The 14,705-nt window shown below is 53.7% G+C and overlaps 1 protein-coding gene across 2 annotated transcripts in view; it reads left to right on the top strand.

Moving 5' to 3' along the window:
- Positions 1–5,258: 5,258 nt before the first annotated feature.
- The window catches only part of RPTOR (regulatory associated protein of MTOR complex 1), a 98,855-nt gene continuing 89,408 nt past the window's right edge, over positions 5,259–14,705 (top strand). Inside the window, exon 1 of one of the 2 annotated variants that reach the window (XM_064728375.1) lies at positions 5,259–5,841. In XM_064728375.1, the coding sequence (XP_064584445.1) occupies positions 5,680–5,841 (162 nt within the window). In that variant the 5' untranslated portion in view covers positions 5,259–5,679. The remainder of the gene's footprint in view (positions 5,842–14,705) is intronic. The other variant, XM_064728376.1, reaches the window with a different exon arrangement.

Here is a 14,705-nt window from a genome sequence, read left to right as displayed (position 1 = left end):
GTGGGATGGATGGATGCCAGCCCAGCCTCCCAGCGCTCCCAGCGCTGCCCGGCCGGGCTGTGGCACCGGCCCTGCTGCCCCCGCTCTGCTCTGGGGTGTCACCGAGCTCCAGTGACAAACGGTGCCCCCGTGTCCTACAAACCCCACACTCATCATTCCTCCCCCTGCCCAGCGAACCAGGGGGAATTCACAGCCAGGGCAGGGGCTTTCAGAATTTAGCACGGTTCTGGTGTTTGCTGCAGGGCCGCAGAGATCACTTCCCCTCCCCCAGTGAGGATAATAATGGGGAGTGGGTTCCCAAATCCCTTAAGCTTCTTTGATAGCTTCAATATTTATCTGTAATCCTTCTGGCGCCTCTGAACAGACACAGCTCTGTGTCCCTGTTGCTCGGGAGCTTCTTCCCACCTTGCAGTGTTCCCTTTTCGTGGGAGAGGAGGCAGGATGAGAAGGAAACATCAAAAGCTGGTGACACTGCTGTGCCCTAGTTTTTTCCATGATTATTTATTATTTTGCAGTCTCTTGCTCCCTTTCTCCCACTCCCTGTGTTGTGTTCTGTTACTGTGCTGTGCTGGGTGACCCAGGCTGCAGATTTGGTGTCCCCAGAGCTCTGTCCTCAGCTGAGGGGGAGAGAAAATAGAGCAAAAGGCTCATGGGGCAGGATGAGGGCAGGGAGAAACCCCTCAGCAATCACCAGCATGGGCAAGCAGGCTGGATTTGGGGAAATTAGCTTGTTACCAATCAAATCAGAGCAGATTAATGAGAAATAAAAATTAAATTGGATGGATGGATGGATGGATGGATGGATGGATGGATGGATGGAATCCATGGATGGATGGATGATGGATGGATGGAATCCATGGATGGATGGATGATGGAATCCATGGATGGATGGATGGATGATGGATGGATGGAATCCATGGATGGATGGATGATGGAATCCATGGATGGATGGATGGATGGATGGAATCCATGGATGGATGGATGGATGGATGGATGGATGGATGGATGGATGGATGGATGGATGGATGGATGGATGGATGATGGAGGATGGATGGATGGATGGATGGATGGATGGATGGATGGATGGATGGAGGATGGATGGATGGATGGATGGATGATGGATGGATGGATGGATGGATGGATGGATGGATGGATGGATGGATGGATGGATGATGGATGGATGGATGGATGTGCAGCAGGACAAGCCTGGAAGGAGTTCCAGGTGCAGATGGGGTACACAGATCCCAGCCTGGGTTGGACAGGTGGGAGTGCAAGCACAGGGACAGGGATCAGGGATCAGGGATCTGAGCTGGCTCTGCCCCCAAACAGGGAGAAGCTGGAGCAGGGACAGGGAGGTTTGGAGGGGCAGAGCTGCCCAGAGCTCAGATCCTCGGTGCTGGCTGGGGATGTGATGTGCCAGAGTCAGTACATGTTGCAGGATTTAGGGTTAAAACACAGAAGGTTTCAAAGCCAGGATGGAGAAAACCACTCCAAGGCAGCAGGGATTCCCTGAGCTTGCTGCTGTGAGGGCTGACCCCAGCTCGAGGGCAGCTTTTAGTGGAGGAAGGCTCTGAGGATGCTGAGTCTCTGCAGAGAGGCTGCATTAGGGCTGGGAGCATCGATTCCTGTGCAAGGTCCAGGCTCCAGCAGCTGCAGAGACTGGGGGTGACTGGAAAGGCCCAGGAGCTGCTCCAGGCTCTGAGAGGAGCTGGGGACGCTTTGGCTGCTGTGCAGATTCCCAAGCCCCAAGTGATTCCCAAGCCCCAAGTGAAGGCAGGATAAGAAATTCCTGTAAAACACTGAATTATTTCTTATCGAACAAAGGGAAACGTCAGGTCCTGCAGCAAAAAGAAGGCAGGAATTTGGGGCTGAAGGCTTTTGCCGGGCCCAGGAGGAGCTCCCCGGCTCGGGCAGAGCCGATACCGATCTACACGGCGTTTAAGGAAACATTTCTGCGCTTCTAATGAGAAAAGCAGAGAATATCAGCCGAGGTGCCATCGATCACCGCTGTTGAACACGCACAGCCCGGTCACCCCGCAGACTGCCCGTTCGGGGAGCAGACAAAGGCGATAAGGGATGAGCGCCCGGAGATGGATGGGGCTGCGGAACTCCATTAACAGCTCCTGCAAACGCTCGGATCCATCGCATCCCCCGCGTATCGAGCGCAGCCCGCTCGGTGTCGGTGAGGAAATCATTGAGCAGCCGATGGCTGTGGGTGTGCAGGGGTCACCCGAGTCTCCCTGCCCGCCGGGAGCGCAGAAATCTTTACTCTGAAGGCGCCTCTGGGGTCAAACGCGGCGCCTGCTTCACGCTCTAAATGACTTCCAGCCTGTGCGCTACCTGGAGCCCGAGGATGTCAAATGCTCTCATTAACCCAACTCTCCAGCCTCTGATTCATCCGGAAACTCGCCCGGTTGTAGCTCAGGGGAGGCAAAGCCAGCGGATTAAAACTCCCCAATTTTCTGCTTCCAAAAGCTGCATCACCTTCCCTTTCTCCCCCTCTTTTCTTCCTGGGTGAAAAATTTCCCCTGGTGCCAAAATGTTTGTTGCACTGAGAGAGCAAGGGGAGATTTTTCACCCAGTATTTATTCTGGCCTTTTCAGAGTGAGGGGAGAACATGAATCCCTGTCACATTTCCAGCAGGTGCTGCTGAATAAGACACCACTTTGCACCCTTTTTTCAATGCCCCCCGCATTTTTGAGGCATCACACCAGGGGCTGGGGCACTGCAGAACACCTGGCTTGGGAAGAGGCTCGGGGGGCACCTCCTCACTCCCTAAAACTCCCTGGCAGGATGGGGCAGCTGGAAGGGTCAGGAAATGGCCTCAGGCTGTGCCAGGGGAGGTTCAGGCTGGATATTGGGCAAAATTTCTGGAAATGGCCTCAGGCTATGCCAGGAAACGCTCAGGTTGGGTATTGGGGAAATTTCTTACTCCATAGGGGTTGTCCAGCCCCGGCACAACTGCCCAGGGTGGAGTTTGGATCCCTGGGGGATTTAAAGGCACTCGGGGACGTGGTCAGTGCTGGGGAATGGTTGGAGTTGATGGTGTTTGATAGCTTTTCCAACCCAGGAGATTCTGTGGTTCTGTCTGCGCAGGGAAAGCCTCAGTTTCCCATCCCTGCCCCGGTGCCTGTGCTGGAAAACCACAGCAGGAGCTGCTGCCCTGCTCCGGGGGCACCTGTGGGGGCAGGTACAGCACAAATTCCCCCTGGCAGGTTTGGGGCTCCAGGAGCACCTGTGGGAGCAGGTACAGCCCCATCCCAGCTCACACCTGCAGGAGCAGAGGCAGCCTGGGCTGCACATGCACAAATGACAGCGCTGAAATCAGCCTCGGTTCAACATAAATCTAATCCTGATCAATATTTTACCCGCTGTCTTCAGGCTGCAAAGCTGCCCCTGGACTGAAATGTTGAAATGAAACACAAACCTCGTGGTTGGCCCCTAAATGGCCCAAAATGCCCCAAAACCAGCCCTGACCATGGAGGGGTGCCCTGGGGAAGGCAGGTGCCCCCTGCACACCAACACCTGCCCCAGGCAAGGTGGCCCAGTGGCCTTTGGGCTCTGAGAATGGAGCTTTGCATCCATCTGACTCACTTGGTGACCTGTGAGTTGAGTAATGAAATCGAAAGATAGGATCTCTGGTGATATTTATGAGCAACATTCTCCTTTCCATATCTGCGTTTCTTCCTGCCCAAAAGTGGAATTAGAATTAGATGGCTGAATGAGGCAAAACAAAGGACACTGACAGAGCCTGAGATAGGAGAGGATTTTTCATTAAAGAGAGTGACAGGTGGGAGAATGTGTCCAAACGTGTTTGTGGGAGATAATCCTGTGTTTTGGGTTTGGGGCATCACTCACTGAGCCTTACCTGGCACGGTGCTCCCACTCCTGGGATTCCCTGGGAACAAGGGGGGATTTAATCTGTTATTCTGTGGGACAGGGGGTCATGATATGGGGTTGGGAATAAAGATCTTTAAGGTCCCATTCCACCCAAAGAATTCTGTAATTCTGTTGTTTTGTGTGGCTGCTGTTGAGGAATTCATTAAGGGCCAGCAGAAACACAGCCATAAGCATTTTCTGCAGCTCGTTCTGATCACAATCATGCAGCCATCAGCAGCCATCAGCACAGGGCACCGTGAGGCACTGAATCAGGAAAGGCAAGGAGCAAAAGCAAACCTTGGCACCCCAGAAACATCCCCTGCCCATCTCCCAGCCTCTTGTAGAGAAAGGTCCTTGCCTTGGAAACACTCCACGAGTGTAAACACACCAAGAGTATTTATGGAAATTAATGGTGCTGTAAATCAAATTACACACGTATCCTTTCCTTTCTGCTTAGAAATGATTTTCACACGTTCAAGTATTCCAAATGTGAATGTGGAGGGGCTCGATTGCTGCCAGGAGTAAACACTGAGGAACCTCCTCAGCAGCAATGTTTGATTTCCATTAACCTTCAGTGCAACAGCAAGGAGGATCTGTGCCTGGAATCCTTCACCTGCCTTTCCTGCTGCGTGGAAGGACACAAATGCATCAGGCACATCTGCTGGGGGCTGTGCCCAGTCCCACCCCTCTCCTGGGCTGTTTTACCCCAGAATAAACGAGCACACAATAAAAGGGAACTCCAGGAAAGGGCAGGCTGGGCTGGCAGCTGTGCCTGGGTGTGTTTGGAGCAGCAGCTCACACCAGGGGGAGGCTGGCACCGCTCCCAGCCAGCAGATCCACACCAGGGGTTGGTTTTTAGCTGAATTTGAGGCGAATCTCAAACCCCACCTCAGCTCTGCAGGCACAGGGGGCTGCTCCAGGGACAGGGACCAGGACAGGGACAGGGACAGGGAAAGCGATGCCACAGAGGGACACCAGGAGGAATTTCCCCATGGAAAGGGTGACCAGGCCTCGGCAGGGGCTGCCACAGAGGGACACCAGGAGGAATTTCCCCATGGAAAAGATGCTCAGGCCCCAGCAGGGGCTGCCCAGGGAGGGTTGGAGCCCCGTCCCGGAGCATCCAAGGAATTCCTGGCTGTGGCACTCAGAGCTCTGCGCTGGGGACAAGGTGGGGATGGGGCACAGCTCCATGGGCTGCGAGGGCTTTTCCAACCTCAGGGATTTGGGCATTCTGGGCTTCCCCATGGCAACGCGCCGTCCCCATGGCAACGCGCGGTCCCGGCGGCGGAGCGCGCGGCGCGGCGTGTCCCGCGCGGCGGCCCGTACCGCGGGGCATTGTGGGCCGGGCAAGATGGCCGCCCCCGTGCCGCGGTGCTGAGCCCAGCCGCGCTCGCCGGCGCCCCGGGACGCGCGTCCCGTCCGCCGCCGCCCGCCCCCGGAGCGCTGCTCGCCGAGCCGCCCTCGGCCCGCCGGTGTGCCAGGGAGCCGCGATGGGCCGGGCGCCGTGCCCGCCGCAGGGAGCGCGGGGCCCGCGGGGGTAGAGGTGCGAGGGAGGCCCCGGGCCCGGGCCCTCGCCGGTCCCTCGGTGCTCCCCGGGCCGCGCCACCGAGCCCGGCCGGGGCCGCTGCCCGCGCCAGGTGAAGGCGCCGCGTGCCCCGGCTCCGTCCTTGCCCGCGCACCGGGGAGCGCCGCCCCCGCCGCCCTTGGCTCGTCGTGCCCCTCCGGCCGGAGAGACCCCCGGCCCCGCTGGGTGCCGGGCTGGACAGCGCTGCCCAGCCGGTGCCCGGAGCTCCGCCGCCCATGGAGTCTGAGATGCTGCAGTCCCCTCTCCTGGGGCTCGGGGAGGAGGATGAGTCCGACCTGACGGACTGGAACTTGCCCCTGGCCTTTATGAAGAAGAGGCACTGCGAGAAGATCGAGGGCTCCAAGTCTTTGGCTCAGAGCTGGAGGATGAAGGACCGGGTAATGCTCCAGGGCACCGTGGGGTTTGCACAGGAGCACTCGGGGGACAGGTGGAGCAGGAGTCGGAGCTCAGAGGGTGCTGAGCTGTGGCCAGGTGAAACTGGCTGTGGATAATGTGGTTTGTGTCCTGGTGAGGGGTGCTGAGCTGTGGCCAGGTGAAATGCTGGCTGTGGATCCCGTGGTTTGTGTCCTGGTGAGGGTTTAGGGCAGCAAAGCTGCAGCTGCCCCAGAGGCACTGGTGTGGTGCTCATGGCACTGGCTCGTGGAGCAGCTCCATCACTTGGGCTCTTTAAATGCAGCTTGGTGTGTTCTGGGCAAGGCTGTGGAGTGCCCGAGCTCAGGAGGAGCTGCAGGTGCAGGAATTGCAGCTCTCTGGGGGTGCAGGGGACACTGAGGCTGTCCTGTGCACTGACAGGCTGTGAGATGTTGTGAGATTTTGGAGGCAGGACATGGTTTTCTGATGGAACTCTGGTGTGTTCCAGGAGCTCCTGGGGTGTCTGGGGACCTGCTGTGTGTCACTGACAGCACTGGGGGTGACACAGACACGTCCCAGCTGGGAGTCTGGGATCCTCTGCTGCCTCTGTGGGACACTTCAATGGCTCAGTGAAGAGCAAAGCAAGCACCTAAGAAATGTCCTGGACATCATCTGCACTCATCCTGCCCTTGGGAGCTGCTTAGGGTTCCAGCCTTGCTGGCTCTCCCAGTTCTTGCACCCATAACTTTGGGTTTGTAGGTGTTTCTGGGTTTTTCTGGTGACCAGATTTCTGTCATGTTCATGCTCCTCTTGTAAAGGATGGAAGAACTCATTGAAATGCAAGCTGTAATTTCTGTGCCCAGGCTGTGCCTGAGTCTCAGTGTTCCCAGAGTGGAATTGCATTGCTCAGAAGTTCTGAACCATGATCTGAAGGTGGGACTTGGCAGCTCACTGCTGGAGCTGAGCCTTGGGGTGTGATGTGAAGGCAGCACAGACACCACGCTGGTGCTCTGCTCCAAAGGCTTCTGGCACACAGGAGACTTTCTCCACTAGACTGTGGAGGTGTGATGAGCTTGCTGGGCTATTTTAGGTCCTTCCTGGGAGCCTTCCTGTTCCTCCATCCCTGATCTGCAGAGTTGCCTGTTTCTAATTCAGGAATGACTTTGCCCTGCTTGTGCTGATCAATAGGTTGTGCAGCAGCAGCAGCAGCAGCACAGATCAGGGGGTGCTCAGGGCTTCTCTGTGGCTGCTGTGAAATGTTTCATGTGCCTGCTCCCATCAGTGGCCATCCCAGCCCAGCTCCTGCTCCTGGCTCTGTGGAGCTGCAGTTCCCTCCCCTGGGACTCTCTGTGCCATGAACCTCGTGGCTGTTGCTGCTGCTCTCTGGGATGAGCTCAGTGGGGCTGGGCCCTGCTCACTCTCCAAGAAGCTGAATCTGACTCTTGTGAAAGAAGAAAATAGAAGCAAATCTCAAATTTTCAGTTTAGTCCTTCTGCTTTCTCTGCCAAATGGAGATGACCTCAAACACCAGTACACCAAATGACCTCACACCAGGGCAGTGCTGCAGCTCAGGCATTGTTTGTGTCTGCATCAGGGATCCTCTGGACAAACTTGCTGTTGTGTTTAATTACTTTTTGTTTAAGAACAGGTGCCTAGGAAGATACCAAAAGCACGTAAAGACACCTGAGAGAGCAAGAGCAGCTGATTTGAGAATGCTCAACCTCATTACCTTTAGATCTCAGCAGCTGTTTGTCATGTCTTGTATTTTGTTCCCCTTTTCAGCTGTCACTGGCTGTCTCCTGAGTGCTGAATGTGAGGTAACAAGGGCAGAGCCTCAGCTGGGGAGGGAAGGGGCTGAGGAGGGGTTTGCAGTGCTGCAGGGGGATGGCTGGGGTGAATATTTCCATGCAGTGAGCTGGAATTTGGCTAACCCTGCAAACAGTTCACAGAATCTGGTCAGGTCTGACCTCGTGTCCATGAGCAGGAGGTGGAGGGAGGGCAGCTCCCTCCTGCTGCTGTTTTCCCATGGGACAGGTTTGTCCAGGGAATGGAGCACCTGCAGAAACCCCAGGAGCTTGGTGTTGTGGGGTTTTCCTGTGAGCAGTGGTGTGTGAGGGCAGCCTGTGCCATCAGGGTGAAGCTGATGGGCTGTAGATTTCCCCCTTTTTGTTCCTGAGCTGCTTTGTTTTGCTCTCTGGCATCACAAATTAATTACTTCCACTTTTAGCTGTTTTCAGGAAGTTTATTCTCTTCCCTCTCCTTGCAACACTGTCCCAGTGCCCTGCAGCCCTGTCAGTGCCCACAGCCCCTGGTGTCCCTGTGTCCTTCCAGCCCAGCCCATGGCTCAGCCCCTTCCTTCCCTGCAGGCCCAGGGGGAGCCTCTGTCCCCATCCCCAATTCCTGCAGCTCCTTTTGTCTCTTGGTGCCTTTGCTGTGAGCCAGGGCTGATGGAGCTGAGGTGTGCTCCTCTCTCTGGGCAGCTGCTGCTGCTGCAGGGGATGTGCCTCTGCCTGTGGGCTGAGTGTGGGGAACATTCCAGAACCTTCAGTGTGATCCGTGAGCTCCTCACAGCCCAGCCTGGGGCCATTCCCTGCCATTAAACACCCCAGCCTGGCCCTGAATGGAGAGGGGCTCAAAGGTGAGCCCAGACAAGGCTCTGCACTCCCAGGGCAGGTAAAGCTGTGGCATTTCCCTCTGTGAATTCCCATTTCCCCTGTGAATTCCCATTTCCCCCTGTGAATTCCCATTTCCCTCTGTGAATTCCCTTTTCCCCCTGTGAATTCCCATTTCCCCCTGTGAATTCCCATTTCCCCCTGTGAATTCCTGTTTCCCCCTGTGCATTCCTATTTCCCCCTGTGAATTCCATTTCCCTCTGTGAATTCCCATCTCCCTCTGTGAATTCCTATTTCCTCTGTGAATTCCCATTTCCCCCTGTGAATTCCCATTTCCCCCTGTGAATTCCCATTTCCCCTGTGAATTCCTATTTCCCCTGTGAATTTCTATTTCCCCTGTGATTTCCCATTTCCCCCCGTGAATTCCATCTCCTCTGTGAATTCCTATTTCCTCTGTGAATTCCCATTTCCCCCTGTGAATTCCCTTTTCCCCTCGTGAATTCCCTTTTCCCCCCTGGTGAATTCCTATTTCCCCCCTGTGAATTCTCTATACCCCCTCTGAATTCCCATTCCCCCTGTGAATTCCATTTCCCCTGTGAATTCCATCTCCCCTGTGAATTCCATTTCCCCCTGTCAATTCCCATTTCCCCCTGTGAATTCCTATTTCCCCTGTGAATTTCTATTTCCCCTGTGATTTCCCATTTCCCCTGTGAATTCTCATTTCCCCCTGTGAATTCCCATTTCCCCCTGTCAATTCCCATCTGCCCCCATGAATTCCCATCTGCCCCCATGAATTCCCATTTCCCCCCTGTGATTTCCCATTTCCCCTGTGAATTCCCATTTCCCCAGTGAATCATGGAAGCCCCGAGCAGATTTTGCCTTATTCATGGAGGAGTCATGGGCAGTGAGCAGAGCTCTACTACAGTTAGAGGAAGTGATTCACAGATCTGGGAGTGCAGTGACTCCTCTTTTCATCTTGCTTTGTTGCTCTACAAACCCCGGAGTTTATGTGGAGTTGAAGGTTCTTTAGAAGGCAGAGCTCTGATAAGGGGAGAATCAAATCAGCAGAGTAATGAGTGGTAAATGTAGAGAAAATAAGTGAGAATTCACTGGTGTCCCCCGCCCCTTCCTCCAGGAGGGCTGCTCTGAAAACATTTAATCCTTCCTCTCCCCCTTGCCTGGACTGCATATGCCATCAAAGTGACACTGCTTTGATCTATTATTTATTTAAAGAATATTTTTAACACAGGAGGGTTGGAATTATGCTTTGTGTATTGAATTAAATCTCCCAGCCTCTGTAGCAACCAAAGCATATAAGTTGATTTAAAGAAAAAGACTCCAAGTACACCAGGTTTTACTGACAAGTTGCTATTAAATTGAGAATATTTAAATTAAGATTTGCTGTATTTATATTGATTTCTAAGATAAGCAGAGAGCAACAAAGCTGATTGTAATAGTCTCACCTCAACATTTTTTTTTTCCTGCTGCCTCATAACTTGCTGAGTGAGAATTAAATCCTGTTTTTATGAGAAGAGGAATCCACAATTAGGTTTCTCTGGAAATGCAGATTTAAGCAGGACTGCATACAGATGTGCTTGATTCAGAGGAGCAGAGTTTACCTGCTCAGGATACCAGGGAGGTGCCAGCCCCAGGGCTGGTGGCCAGAGGGGTCACTGATCCCTCTGGGGCTGCACTGCCAGATCTGATCAACCCCTTGGTCCCTTTGTGTTTGTCTTGTTCCTCTGCTCTTCTCTGGCCTCTTTGAGTGGATTGGCTGATGAGTTACTCAGTGCCAGGGTTGTGTTAGGGGCATCCTGCAGTGCCAGGGTTGTGTTAGTGGGGTCTGAGGGGTTCCTTCTGCTCTCCTCGTGCCACACGCTGTGCCAGCAGCAGCCTCACCAGTGCTTTTATCAGTGTTTGCATTTATTGACCCGTCCTTGCTCAACTGGGACAGGGTGACCTCCTGCTCTTGCTGGGCAGGGATGGAGCAGAGGCTAATGAGTGTAATTAGTGCAGTGCTGCGCAGAGGGCAGAGCAGGGGCAGTGCCAGGGGAGGAGCAGCCAGGGCTGGGTCAGGCCAGCACTCTGCAGCTGTGGATGGAGCCCTGGGCTGGTGTTCTGCTGGGTTTCCTGCAGCAGGAGCTCAGGCTGCAGCCAGCTCTGTGCCCCCTGTCCCTGGCACAGTGAGGTTTGTGCCCTCTCCTGCCTGTGGCACAGTGAGCTCTGTGCCCTGTCCCTGGCACAGTGAGCTCAGTGCCCCCTGTCCCTGGCACAGTAAGGTTTGTGCCCTCTCCTGCCTGTGGCACAGTGAGCTCTGTGCCCCCTGTCCCTGGCACAGTGAGGTTTGTGCCCTCCTGTCCCTGGCACAGCCACAGAAAAAAGCTGAGAGCTCAGAGGGATGGAGGGGCTGAGCCTGGCCAGGCAGGGCAGCGTTCTGTGCCATGTTGTGTGCCATGTTGTGTGCCATGTTGTGTGCCAAGTTCTGTGCCATGTTCTGTGCCATGTTGTGTGCCATGTTGTGTGCCAAGTTCTGTGCCCTTCAGCCCAGCCTGACCCTGCAGGGGAGCTGCTGGGCTGCTCCTGGTGCTGCTCCTGCTCTCCTGGCAGCTGGGGAGGCTCTGGTGCAGGAAGGTGTTTAGTGTGAGCTCCTGGCTGTGCCTCAGGGATTGATTGCTCCTGGTCAGAGCCCCAGTGCATCCCCAGGCAGTGACTGTGGCAGATCTGAGGGGCTCAGGGAACATTTCAGGGAAGATCTGGAGCAGCATCAGCTGTGCTTGGGCAGACAGGCACCTCCTAAAGGCAGTGCCAGCCAGGAGTGGGAATGCCATGCAGCCAGGAGGAGAAGCCTGCAGGAATGCAGAGCACAGATGAGGAGCAAACCCTGTCACAGATAGATGGGGAGTGACACCCGGGACACGCCTCTTGTTGGTTCTTTGCAGGTTGTATGGAGAAAGCAAAGATCATGGGAGCAAAGTGTTTGCTTTCTGTTACTTTCATGATTTGTAAGAAGTGATTGGCAGGGAAGGAAAGCCCACTTTGGCTCTCAGCATGCCAGAGTGGTTGGAAAGCAGCATTTGGCTGCTGTGCTGTGGCAGCCAGGACCAGCCTGCTGCAGTCTGGAGATTTAACCTGGGGCACAGTGGGGAACCTTGGAGCTCTGAGTAACCACAGTGGGCAACCTTGGAGCTCTGGGGGCCCTGGATGTCACTGCTGTCCCACAGAGGAGCTGCACTGGGGAGTGCCCGTGGGTACCTGAGTGCCAGCAGGACTCAGCCACGAGCCTGGGAAGTGCTTCAGGGCACTCAGGGCAGCAGCTCAGAGTGAGCTTTGTTCTGTCTGTGAGGATGCAGCTGTGGGCAGGAGCAGCCTTTGCTGGGCACAGCAAAGCCCTGAAGAGAGTTCAGAGTGGCAGTGCTGAGTTCCAAGGTGAGAGAAGGAAACCAAGCCCTCAGGAGGAGGTGATCGAGGAATGTGGAGCAGGCTGGCACACCAGGAACCCACTCTGGGCTGCACATGGCTGGAGACAACCTGCAGAGCTCTTGAATTATTAATGCCAGCTTGAAGGAGTTCTTTGCATTCTGCTGCTTCTCTTGCTGTGGAGAAGCACACGGAGATTTTTTTTTTTTTCCTTAACAATTTATTTATCTTAAACTTTACATTAAAAAAAAAAATTTCCTTGAACCTGAAAGCTCTTCTTTTCAGGTGCTTTGTTCCCCTGGCTGGGGGAGAGGCCTGTCCAGGTGGGATAGGGAGGGAACCATTCCTTCAGGAGCCTGGCACTGGTTCTGTGCAGCTGTGAGGGAGTGCAAGGCTTGGTCTGCCTGTTCAATACCTGCAGCCTTTTCTGATTTCAGGCTGATTTCAGAAACTGATTTCAGAACCTTCAGCCCTTTCTGATTTCAGACTGATTTCAGAACCCTCAGCCTTTTCTGATTTCAGAGCCTTCAGCCTTTTCTGCTTTTAGACTGATTTCAGAACTTTCAGCCCTTTCTGATTTCAGACTGATTGCAGACTGATTTCAGAAACTGATTTCAGAACCCTTAGCCCTTTCTGATTTCAGGCTGATTTCAGGCTGATTTCCACTGTTCCTCAGTGGAAGGCGGTGCCAGAGCCCCAGGGATGATGCAGGACAGATGTCACCACTTGTCACCTCTCAGCTGGGAGCCCAAAGAAAGGGAAGTTTGGCAAAGAGCAAACAGGAACCTCTGGTGTTGCAGAGGGAATGAACTGAGCCCAAGGGAGAACAATGTTTCCTCCTGTTAAATGTTGCTGTTCTGCTCTCTCTGGAGACCTCCTTGATGGAACATTTCATGGCAGCTCTCCAAAGGAGCCCACAGGCAGGAGTTACCTGAGGAACTCCTCGCTGGTGGGGAAGAGGTTTGTGTTAAATCTCTAAATGTGGGTAGAGAAAAATGTGAAAAAAAGGCTTCAAGGAGGGAATGAATTTCCTGCACAAGCAGGAAACATCCTCCTGGCCAGGGAGGGTTTTCAAATGAGACTCACACGAGGGTTTGGAATTTGGAAATTTGTCCCAGGATCTGTATTTAATGCTGATAAGTTCATCCTCAACTCTGTAAAATAACTTAGCCTCATATATTTCAGTTTAATGCTGACTTAATCTTGTGTTTGTATTAACTCCCAGAAGCAATTTGAACTCACTGGCATAAACCCAGGCAGGTTTCTAACACTTGAGTGTTCATCTGGGTAATGTTTAAGCAGAAAGTTTTCAGCTTGCAAATTGCAGTGTGAAAATCAAATATTAATGGGGTCTAAAACGTCCAGTCTGAGATGTGCCACAAAATGCAGAGTTTCTCATAAATGCACTGACTTCTTCTTGGTATTACTTGAACTAAGATATAAAGCAGTTCAGTGGCTCTGAGTTCCAGACCTGGTCTCACCCAGGCTGAAATCAATGTGTGCCTTGGTTCCAGCCTGGCCTGGAGCCACTCCAGGGATGCTCCAGTGCATCAGGTGGGCTCCCTGGGATGATAAACCTTCACGTTTTCAATCAAAGCCAGAACATAATGGTTTTTTCCCAGCTGAAAATACCTGCAGATATTGCACTGTATCACCTGCAGATCTGTTTGGCCTCTAAATGAAATAAGAGGTGAATTAGGAATATTTTAGAAGGTCTTTAGCATAAGATGTAAATTTTAGTGTCAAATGCTTTAATAAGCAGCTTCTCCCTGAGCAGACACAGAACTCCCTCTGCTCCCCCATCCCATTTCTGATGGATTGGGATGAATTCTCTGCCATCACTCCTCAGGAAGAGCATTTTGCCCGAGTGGATTTGGCCATTTCAGGATTGCAGGTTGTGACCCAGCGTTATTAAATCACGGCAAATGGGATGCAGTACAAGCTGGGGAGTTGTAGCCCATTTTTTAACATACAAATGACACTCCAAAGTGCAGAGCCCTCAGTAAGAGCTGCTGTGGTTTGATCTTGAGCCTTTGCTGACAAGGCATTTTGGATATTGGTTTTCTTACAAACTCACCAAATGTTCTCCTGCTTCATTTTTTAATTCTAACAAAAATCCATGGAAATGTATTCTGATGGATGTACTCCTGAAACGGGGGAAAGAAAATTTCCACTGTCTTAATGACAGATGAGAATGTCCTCGTGCTGCTTGCATTAGGAACCTTTAAATATGCAGTGAAGTGTCTGGTGTGTTCCAAAAGAGTTCAGAAATGGGAAAAGCATTATTGGGTTTTTTTTTTGATCAGTCACCTGCATTGTCCCCCCCAAACCCCTGCAGAGCCTGGGCTGAGCCCAGCGTGGGCAGCAGGACAGGGATTGTCCCCTGTGCCCCTCAGGTGAGACCCCACCTGCAGAGCTGGAGCTGCTGCAGAGCCCAGGGGAGGCTCCAGGATGGTGCCAGGGATGGAGCAGCTCTGCTGGGAGGAGAGGCTGGCACAGCTGGCATGGCTCACCTGGGCAGGAGCTTTGGGGTGAGCTCAGTGTGGCCTCAGAGAGGCTGGCACAGCTGGCACTGCTCACCTGGGCTCTAGGTGATGCCAGGGATGGAGCAGCTCTACTGGGAGGAGAGGGAGAGGCTGGCACAGCTGGCACTGCTCACCTGCACAGGAGAGGCTTTGGGGTGAGCTCAGTGTGGCCTCAGAGAGGCTGGCACAGCTGGCACTGCTCACCTGGGCTCTAGGTGATGCCAGGGGTGGAGCAGCTCTACTGGGAGGAGAGGGAGAGGCTGGCACAGCTGGCACTGCTCACCTGGGCAGGAGAAGCTTTGGGATGACCTCACTGTGGCCTTGCAGGGGCTGACA

The sequence above is a fragment of the Zonotrichia leucophrys genome, chromosome 18, assembly GCF_028769735.1.
Source record: "Zonotrichia leucophrys gambelii isolate GWCS_2022_RI chromosome 18, RI_Zleu_2.0, whole genome shotgun sequence".
Classification (NCBI taxonomy): domain Eukaryota; kingdom Metazoa; phylum Chordata; class Aves; order Passeriformes; family Passerellidae; genus Zonotrichia; species Zonotrichia leucophrys.
The sequence above is the reverse complement of the archived record's forward strand: the minus strand, read 5'-3'. Positions and strand labels throughout refer to the sequence as shown.